The 10,613-nt window shown below is 34.3% G+C and overlaps 1 protein-coding gene across 1 annotated transcript; it reads left to right on the forward strand.

The window, feature by feature from the left end:
* Positions 1–2,172: 2,172 nt before the first annotated feature.
* LOC136817978 (tRNA N(3)-methylcytidine methyltransferase METTL2-like) lies at positions 2,173–5,753 on the forward strand. Its single transcript, XM_067074331.1, has 10 exons — positions 2,173–2,291; positions 2,445–2,536; positions 2,668–2,728; positions 2,998–3,085; positions 3,345–3,394; positions 3,708–3,768; positions 4,012–4,151; positions 4,555–4,585; positions 5,065–5,206; positions 5,559–5,753. The coding sequence occupies exons 1-10, from the start codon at positions 2,191–2,193 to the stop codon at positions 5,699–5,701; spliced, it is 909 nt and encodes a 302-aa protein (XP_066930432.1). The 5' UTR covers positions 2,173–2,190; the 3' UTR covers positions 5,702–5,753.
* The last annotated feature ends 4,860 nt before the right edge of the window (positions 5,754–10,613 follow it).

Below are 10,613 nucleotides of genomic sequence, written 5' to 3' on the forward strand. Positions count from 1 at the left end.
TGCCCTGATAAGGACAACACATTTTGCTGATTCAGCATTTCATCGTTGAAAAAAAATGCCGTTTTCGGAATTAATTGCCAAAAAGACACATTCTTTTTACGCCCCCTGACAGCTGACAATTAGGCTAGGCTACACTAGTCTGGAGATCCATACTCTCTATTCAAACTTACACCACATAAGCAAAAATCCCATCAGAAGCTACTCATTGAGAGTATGGTATTTTTGACCCAGTTTGAATTTGTTTACATTTAGTTTGAATTTCGTGCCAAAAAAGCCGTTGATAAGGTTAGCCAATCAGGTTTGCGCACTTCCAATCAAAACAATAATATCATGTGATTTCAACAATTGTGTAACAGCCAGAGGCGTTGTGGTATAGTGGACATCAACCTTGATTCCTGTACAGGCGACCAAGGTTTGATTCCCACTCACAACGGTTCACTTGGCAAGTGAACAAACCTTTGCCTGGGTCAACCCATGCCATGTGAGGGGAATTGGGTAGTCAGTTCAAGGTGCTGACAGGATGCTTACTCAAAGCATCTATAGTTGCGAGAATGGGCTCCCAGAGCCTCCTGTAACTCAACCATAATAGATAGAGAGCCAATAAAATTCTGCGACCAGATTTGGCATCTACAAAAATACCCGGCTACTCTGTTATTATTCGTTTTAACTAAATGCTATACTTCAAAATCACACGGTTACACTTACCTCTTTTCTATTTTCTATTCCAACAATATCAAATAAGTTGAAAATGATTGTCAACGACAACAAAGTGCTCTACCAGAAGGAGCCATATAACAAAACAAAAATTCAAAACTTCATTTTCGTAGTACTTTAAATTTCTTGCGTACAATCAAATATGATGCGGGCGGGTGAGGCGAACAAAACAATCTTTCGATGACCGCCTAATTAAAACTTGAAATGAGACAAAATGACCGATTGCTAAACATATGCAGCCAGAATCAACCAACCAGTGCTTTGATTTGTAAGGCCTTGTTTATACGCCAAAGTAAAAGTAAAAATAATTCTGAACTGAACATGTAAATGGGTCAGTATTTGAGGATATAGGTAAGTTCCGTCTTCCCTGTAGATCTTTCTTAGGAATTAGTTTTCAAGGTTGGTTCGGTTTAAATCTGTTCATCTGCATATGGCTCAAAATTTAGGTAATTCCTCATAGTGTTTGTTGCAGTTTAAAGGTAAAATATTTTGCTCATTTTATATAAAAATATTGCGGCGGAGGCAAAAATTATTCAGCTTCATGAGCTTTAATTTGAGTAATTTAAGCCAACCATTAAGATGAAGTATTAAACCCTATGTTAAATGATGAGATTTCAGCTCCCCCCAAGTACATTAGGTCTCCCCAAATATTTGAAGTATATTTAGCCCCCACCTTTTTGGGTTTATTGGAGGGTGTAACCCCCCCCCCAACTGACGCCATGGTACCCATCGTTTTGAACTGACCCCAAACCTATGCATGTTTTTTTTCTTCAAAATAGTGGTATTTTACAGTTACGACAGATCATATCAATCAAAGTTGTTTGAATGTTTGCAAGGTCCTTCACAAATTCTTTTGTTTGATTGTCAAAAGATGACATCACTGTTATTAACTTTGTCCCATCTCATGAATCATTGCTTAGGAGTGCTCTTTATAGTTTGGATTCCTATTGAAGACCCATATTCATAACATTTTTAAATGGATATCAAGAATATACTTTTAGGCCTAAAAATTCACTTCTTGAAATAGTTTTAATCTTCTTTTTTTTTATTTTCCCATAAATGGGCAATTCACATAATAAGTCATAAAAATACCAGCTCTCTTGCCAAAATGTGTATCAAAGATTAAAGCTGCAAAAATTCTTTCTGCTAAACTTAATTATAGTTTTTTTGTAAAGGATATAAAACAAATACTTCCAAAGTTGAGAAATGCTTCTTTTCTTGTTTATTTTTATGTGACTGTATTACTAATACTAAAAAAGTTTCATTATATAAATGTTGATTTTGGTTAATCAAGCAGAATTAGTATTGGAAGTATTGCATAAACTTTTCTTTATGATCATGTCTGCTCATTATTATAATATAACGATTTTGCCAATATATATTATATAATATAAACTTTTAATGAAGAATTAAAAGGGTGTGCCTTTTACTGTAATAATGATTATCTTTTTTAGAAAACTAAAAACCAAAAAGAACATGTCATCAGCTAACAGTGAGCAAGAAGGCGAAGAAAAAAGACCACAGTTCGGAACAAGATACTTGGAAGATGAGAGCAAAGTCTTTGAACACAATGCATGGTATAAGGATGTTTTCTTTCCCTTATCAATTTATACTTAGGTCTTAAGTCTCTTTGTTTGTATACCCTGAACAGTCAAAAGGAAATTCATTATGGATTCAAGCTAGATTAGAATTTAAAACTGCTGCTGACTCAGATCTCTTTTTATTCTCAGGGATGATATTGAATGGGATGAAGAAATGGAAAATGAAGCAAAAGAAAAGATTTCAAAGAATTCTTCACAATTAGTAAACAAAGAAATGCAAGGTATATCGAATTTCTCATACTTTAATGATAATTTATTTTGAAATTGCTCAATTAGACACTTTTTGCTCTACTTTTTTTTTGAAGAGTTTTTAAAAATGTTTAAAAAATAATTGAACTGAATTTTCTTGCAGATAAATATGAGGAAGAAGCAGGAAAATTCTGGGATACATTCTACAATCAACATCAAAATAAGTAAGTGAGAACAGGGGGATCATTTTGTCTTCCATTTTTCTATAAAAAAGAACTCTATGATTGAAATATTTGACCAAAAATTTTTCCAGAATTTTGATTTATATTTTTCCAATTTGAACGTTCTCCCACTTCTGTTATTTAAAACACCATGAAGTTTTTATACCATAAACAGAACTACACAAGGGATGGTCTTTCCTTAAAAATACATGTTTAATTTTATACAGGGATGGTCTGGAAATTATGATTTCCAATTCTTCTTCCTTTCATAGATTTTTCAAGGACAGACATTGGCTTTTCACAGAGTTTGAAGAGTTAGCAAAAACAGGAACTGAAGAAAATAAAAAGAGGATATTTGAGGTACTTTTTGTCCAACTGTTTTTTTTTTTTGAAAAAAAGTTAGAATGCCATTTTCTCCAATATATTTTATTTCGTGCCTTTGGTCTTTGCCGCTCGAAGCACATCATCTTCGAATTCTGGGACATTGACAGAGCTGAACTCAATGCTTTTATGGTATAAATTGAAGTCAAATATATTTATGGCTTGAACAGTATTGGAAAGCTTCTTCCACAGAATTAGAATATGATATTATTAAAATGTTTTTCTCATTACTTTGCAGGTTGGTTGTGGTGTAGGCAACACTGTATTCCCTATTCTACAAAGAAGCAAGTAAGACTTTGCCTTGCTATTTGAATTTTTATTCTCCCATCGTCCACTGTTTTTGTATGAACCTTTTCTTTTGCATCATTTCCACATTAGTTGTTACAACTTTTCTTTTGGTGAATATATATCTATGAAATTGGGATGTATAATTTAGATTTTTGTCATGGTCATTGAAGTGAGAACAGTGTGACTCACTGAATATAAGACTTCAATATTTCTGTCCATATGTATGTATAACTCCGTTGTCTTACTGACTATGACTTAAAGTGGGTTATATTTGTATACCTGTTTAAATATTTTCAACGTTGATCTGTTTCAGTGAGAAGAACATCTTTGTTTACTGTTGTGATTTTGCTGACTCAGCAATCAGCATTGTAAAAGTTAGTGAATTATTATCTGTTCTTGTATAGGCATGAATATAAAATAAAAACTCAGCGATATATGAAGAAACCTTGAAGAAGTTGTGTAAAGAAAGGAAATTTAGATCCTTCTCTGCCCAATTTTTGTATTTGCATTGATTGTACTGACTACAAGGTACAATATTTAATTAAATAAAACATCTGCTTTATTAAAAGCTTCCTTTCTTCCTTTCTTTTATAATCTTTTATTATTGCAAATTTTAGCAACATGAATTATACGACAGTGAAAGATGCCATGGATTTGTATGTGATGTTGCAGATGAAAATGCAGAATTTCCAATTGCTGAGGAATCACTTGATGTTGTAGTTTTGATTTTTGTTCTCTCTGCCATTCATCCCGACAGGTATTCTATAACAATTTCGTTCTTTCAGATGTTTATGGATTAAAACTTTTGTAATGGATTTGGAAAGAGACACACCGGTCTTGCTTCATGATCGTTTTAAAATGTAAAATGAAACATTTTTTTTTTTTTCTTTATTGAAACAAAGACACGTGTACACTACGAACATATATTACAAAACATTACGTAAACATAAAATATAGTCCCTTCCCCCCCCGCTAAGAATAAACGTTATATCGCCAGAGGTACGATGAAACATTTATATACCTTATTGTACCAAAAAGCTGAAATTTCCTATTCTTTGGTTTTATGCACTACAACCAGATATTCGATATACTGACTGATCTATATGACGGAGTTCATGATTATTCCTGGTGTATCAATTTCATGTTTTTAATTTTTTCAGAATACTGTCTACAATGCAAAGATTGGTCAAGGTATCGATCCCTTTTTACCCCCCCCCCCTTCGTTGGGCATGAAGTTGCTTGAAGGGTGTTTTAGGGTTTTAGTCAAGTAGGGTTAAATGATGTTAAAAATGTCTTAAGTCTTTGTTTGAATTTTTTCAAAGTTAGGGGGGCACTAGCCTTTACGGCTAACAGCACATGAGTTTGAATAAAGGACCCTGTCAGATATTTGAATGTTTCATAAATTTGGGATCCTGGCAGAACAAAAACCTGAAAGACTTACCTTAAATTAGACCTTTGGTACCCTGTCAGGTATCTTCAGAGCCTAAAAAAGGTACCCTGACCAGCGGCATGTCCCGTACCCAATTTTATGGATGTTTTACCTCTAAATTCATTTTGGATTTCTATCATACTACAGATTTTGAGATTCTGAGTATTGTCTTCAATATTGAGTAAAATTTGACCATATTTTGTCATTCCCATTTTTGAAAATCTTTAAAATCCAATTTCAGCTCTTGAAACCTGGTGGCATACTTTTATTTCGTGATTATGGTTTGTATGATTTAGCACAACTACGTTTTAAACCAGGCCGATGTCTAAGTGAAAACTTTTACGTTCGAGGTGATGGCACTAGAGTCTATTTCTTCACTCAAGGTAAGTCGTACTCTTAGAGTGCTTCATGAATGATTAACGTTCTATTACACAACACTCAGCCCCCCCCCTAGCAAGCTAGCTCCCAGTATTTTTTGAAAAATACAGCCCCCAATCAAGCAAAAATGGTTTAGCCCCAATTGGGTGCATTCTATGACACACATCTTCAACTGTGAATTATATAGAATAGGCCTGTGTTCTGTTATAAAACCCTTTTTGGTAGTTAAGTATTAAAAATACTGAATTCAGATTTATAATGCCCCTCCCCTCAATCCTATACAACCATATCTCGGCCCTTACAATTTCTGTATTTACCAGTTTAAAAGACATCAAAGTTTGTTTCCTTCCCATTTAGATGAGCTGAATGAAATGTTTACGAAATGTGGGTTGGTCAAAGAACAAAACATTGCAGACCGTAGGTTACAGGTGAACAGAGGAAGGCAACTCAAAATGTATCGAGTGTGGATACAGTGCAAGTATAGAAAGCCACTGACTTGAATTGAGATGGTATACCTTTTCGAAGAAATAATCAATTTGTTGATTGAAACTGCTGAGAAAAGAAATGTGATACTTTTGGAAGAGCAAAAACGGTATCAGATTCAAACGGTGTATTGATAATATGGATATTTTACCGGGGATGCGCAGACCAGATCTGATTTTAAATCAGAATTACAAGTATAAAAGGGTAATGCTAGGCTGATAAAGCTGTTGCAACCAACCTTTGAATTACACATGATATAGACTGGTATTTGAATGGATCTGAGGATCCAAATCTAGAGATCCTGGCAAGAATCAGTTATTGTTTGACAGACAGGATGAAATGAAATAAATTGACTACGAAGCTATTTTTATAATGTTTTTATATCACATTCAATGAAAAGATCGAGAAAAAGTGATTGATTTGGTCTTGCTTTTTAGCCACAGTAAACACTTGACCCTCATGTATTTCCAGTGAGTGATTCAATGATTTCTCAACAAGTTTCTTCGTGTTTTCGCTAGCGATACATGAAGGATTTGAAATTTCTAGGTCTATTTTTGGTCTATTTTAACCTACAGTTTCATTGGAAATTATTATATTAGGACCGCCTTTCTATTTAACATTGATTAATATTTCATAATGATTTTCGTCAGTGTACCTTTAGGGTTGTACTATACCACGTGAGTATGTCATTTAGACCTTATCATTTCTCAAGAGGTTTGCCCATCTGTTTGATTACAAGACCCTCGCAGAATAGAAATTATTTAATCTACCCATCTAGGATTGTTCTTAAACATATTTCTTTCTCGTTTAAATGGGATTTAAAAGCTGACTGAATCGATTACATAATTTTTACATGAGTAGAAATATGGAAGAAGCTTATTTTCATTATTTTTCCCATACTATACTTCTCATTTAGATAAGCTACCTTAAGCGCCAGACAGATCATTATCAGCAAATTGACTTTAGTGTATTTGGTCGTTGAAATCTAAGCAGGTTTGTTACAAGGCTTGTATGGAATTGGTATGTATTGAATCTTGTTTTGAATGTATAAATACGGTAGGGTGCTAACAATGATACTTACGTTGTTCACGTTTTTTATTAGTTTGATTGGTATACTGCTTGTTAAAGTTTTATCCATTCTAGTATTGGTGAAAAAATTCTTTCAAAACACAAAATGAATTTGTGATCTGAGATAGTTCAACCTATTTTGATATCACCCACTTTTTTCTGAAGAAACTTAGCTTTCATAGCGAATTAATTACTTTGCCCAATAAGCAACGATTTAGGGGAAAGAGGGAAAATGATCTTCAATTTGTTTATTATTGTTTTTATTAATGGTTATTGATTATCAGGTTTGCTTGTGATCTTCAATCAAAATGCGACGAATTCTTGGAAAAAAGAACAGCTAACATTAAGGTATTGAACAAACTACTTTTATTGTAATCCCGATTGGTTAATAATCGATAATGATAAGTCGTTTTATACCATCTTCGCACAATGAAGCCATTCTATTGGTTAGAAGCTAGAAGTGACGTATAAAAGATTAAATGTAGCCAATAAATAGAGTGGCTTCATTTCGCTTCGGAGCTAAACGGAACCGTAGCGTGTGAACATGGTCTAAATGTGACATACTAATTGAAATCAATGTCATGTTACAAAATTTCAACTGACTTCTTAAGATGTAACTGAGATTCTTCCCTGAAGGGGTTATATCATACAGGGTGTCTACGGGACCTTGAAAACCTTGAAAACCTTGAAAATGAACCACCCAACCTTGAAAACGAACCACCCAACCTTGAAAACCTTGAAAACTATCAATTTTCTGGGAAAACCTTGAAAACCTTGAAAAATCGTTAAAAACCTTGAAAAGCACTATCCAGTCATTCGAAAAGTAAGAATAAGTAAAAAACCGCCTGCGACGCTAAACCTTTATAACATTTAGAGAATTCCATATTTCTCTGTTTCTGTTGCGATTTTGTCGCAACGAATGCAACATATTCTGTTATCATTAGCTGAGTTTTTGTCACTAATTTTCCGTTTGCATGAGCCCTAAGAAATCGAATGTTCCCCAATTTTCAAATTGCTTCAGGGTGTCTTGGAATAATGGCCGTTCATCAATAAAATTTCGAGGACTCCTTAAAAAAACACTTTTGGCAATTGAAGGCGTTTTTTAGCCAAAATCAAAATTTTTCTCTCGTCAGCGCAATCCATGGTTGTGCCTCCTCGGTCACTGTAAACAATTGGTTTTGCTTCTAATTCTTTATTTCTACAGTTGGAAGACTAGGGAGCTGGAGTATTTCTTTTTGTAGTATTGTTCTCGAGAGGGAGATAGGAATTTAACTGTGGAAGTAATTCCCCGGGCACCAAAAGTGAATAAATTTTATTTGCTGTCCTCTATTTTTCTTTCACCTACCACTCTGAAAAAAATAAAAAAATAAAGAGCCATATTAACTGAGTATCAAAAAACCTTGAAAAACCACTTTAAAATGACCAAAAAAACCTTGAATACCTTGAAAAACCACTTTAAAATGACCAAAAAAACCTTGAATACCTTGAAAAACCACTTTAAAATGACCAAAAAAACCTTGAAAACCTTGAAAATCCCGAAGAAAAATCCGTAGACACCCACAATATTTGATTGAATGCATAGAGGAACCTGAACCCCTTATTAACATTTCATCTCTTCTATATTATGTACGGCATATCTTTGAAATACAGTGGAGTTTTATGGAATCGAACCCGCACTGGAAACACAAATTTGTTCGAGTTAAGAAATTTTGAGATATGTTTAGTAAGGCTTATAAGGCATTGTTAACTGAAGGGACGAGTTAAGGAGACATGCGAGCTAAAGAGGTTCGAGTTAAAAAGTCTCAGCTGTACCTTAAGGGAATAAATTAATGCGAGAATAAATTAATGCAGAATAAATTAATGCGAATTTGGCCCTAATTCGCATTATTTAATTCCGCAATTCCTAACATTGGTCAATTCGCATTAATAAATTCCGCATTTTCAATAATTTTGCTGTGATTTTATCAGGAATAAATTTAAAATGTGACTCGTTCGTATTAATTAATTCCGCAAAACATGAAATTTTTGAGTTGTCATTTGCATTAATTTATTCCCACAAGGTATTCTATTCTGGCACTAATTACAGTGGCGACTTACGAACCGTTTGATATGTGAAAAGAATTCAAATTACTAAGAGGTGAAAAATGAAGTTGCTAAATGCATTTTAAAGATTGCAGATTTTTTTTGACTTTTTATGTTGTAAGAAATTGATTCTAATTTATCTAAACAAGATGCGCCCTAAAAATTAAGTACACGGTGGTTTAAAGTTATTCTCAACTTCAGTTGAGCTATAATCTGAGAATGTCTGTATGTATGTATGTATGTATGTATGTATGTATGTCTGTATGTCTGTATGTATGTATGTCCGTCCGAAAACTTTAGGGCAGGCTGGACACTTCAAAAAAGGTCGGATTTGGCTGAAATTTGGCACACTTGTTCCTTGGGTGAATATCTGGGGGTGTTTTTTTCATTTTTTGAAAATTTTGATTTTTGGGGCCTGGGGACGAGTTTTTCGCCAAAACGAGGCTAAAACTTTGGGGCAGCCTGGACACTTCAAAAAAGGTCGGATTTGGCTGAAATTTGGCACACTTGTTCCTTGGGTGAATATCTGGGGGTGTTTTTTTTCATTTTTTGAAAATTTTGATTTTTGGGGCCTGGGGACGAGTTTTTCACCAAAACGAGGCTGGCAGCCTGGACACTTCAAAAAAAGTCGGATTTGGCTGAAATTTGGCAAACTTGTTCCTTGGGTGAATATTTGGGGGTGTTTTTTTCATTTTTTGAAAATTTTGATTTTTGGGGCCTGGGGACGAGTTTGTCACCAAAACGAGGCTGGCAGCTTGGAGACTTTAAAAACGGTCCGATTTGGCTGAAATTTGGCACACTTGTTCCTTGGGTGAATATCTGGGGGTGTTTTTTTCATTTTTTGAAAATTTTGATTTTTGGGGCCTGGGGACGAGTTTTTCACCAAGTTATTTATTTTGAAAGGCTCTTAGGACGAGGACACTATTCTAACGCACATAAAAAAATGAAAAAATTAAGATAAAAACACCCCCAGGTATTCACCCAAGGAACAAGTGTACCAAATTTCAGCCAAAACGGACAAAGTATATTTGCTACCTAATACTAAATATTTGAAATGTTACAATTGGGCCTTCTAATAACGGGAAAATCTGAAGTTGAGCCCAGTGCGGTGCGCACGTTCGACTATGATTACATAGAAAACCCATTAATCAAGCTACTAAAATGATCGATCGATGATTATTTTACAAACGTTAAACGTTGCCTGATGACCTGTCAAAATAAAAGATTATACTTTTGAGGGACAACCATAAGTCATAAAGTCAAGATGGTGGATTGTAAGGGGGAAAACAAAGACAAGAATGGGATGATAATTTGAAATTTGAATAATTCATCAAAAGGATCCAGGGGAAGAAATCTTTTCCATTGATTTCTTATTATTATTTATCTTTGTCCCTCTATAGCCCCTCTAAATGAAATACGTCGTCTTTCTTTATAAGCATTTTATATCACTGGTTTCAATCAGTTGACTCTATTTTATTTCAACTCGAAATGGAAGGGTTTCCCCTTGATGCGGGAAAAGAGAATAAGAACGACTTAAAAACTCAAAGAATATTAGATCGATTTAGTGAGTCTGCTCGTAAGTTCAGTTCTAGGCTGCCATCACATCTCGATTTGTTTTCTTATACGAGGTTCAAATCGGCCTCAAAACACTTTTGCTTGGCAGTTTGCAGATGTGACTTAAATTTCAGTGAAGAAGTAATGTCATGAATTATCCTACCAGAAAACTTGCTTAGTGTTTTCTTGTCCGATTCTTGTCCCTAATAAAAAATCTTTTTCAAG

Source organism: Clytia hemisphaerica, unplaced genomic scaffold (genome assembly GCF_902728285.1).
Source record: "Clytia hemisphaerica strain Z4C2 unplaced genomic scaffold, Clytia hemisphaerica genome assembly, whole genome shotgun sequence".
Taxonomy (NCBI): Eukaryota; Metazoa; Cnidaria; class Hydrozoa; order Leptothecata; family Clytiidae; genus Clytia; species Clytia hemisphaerica.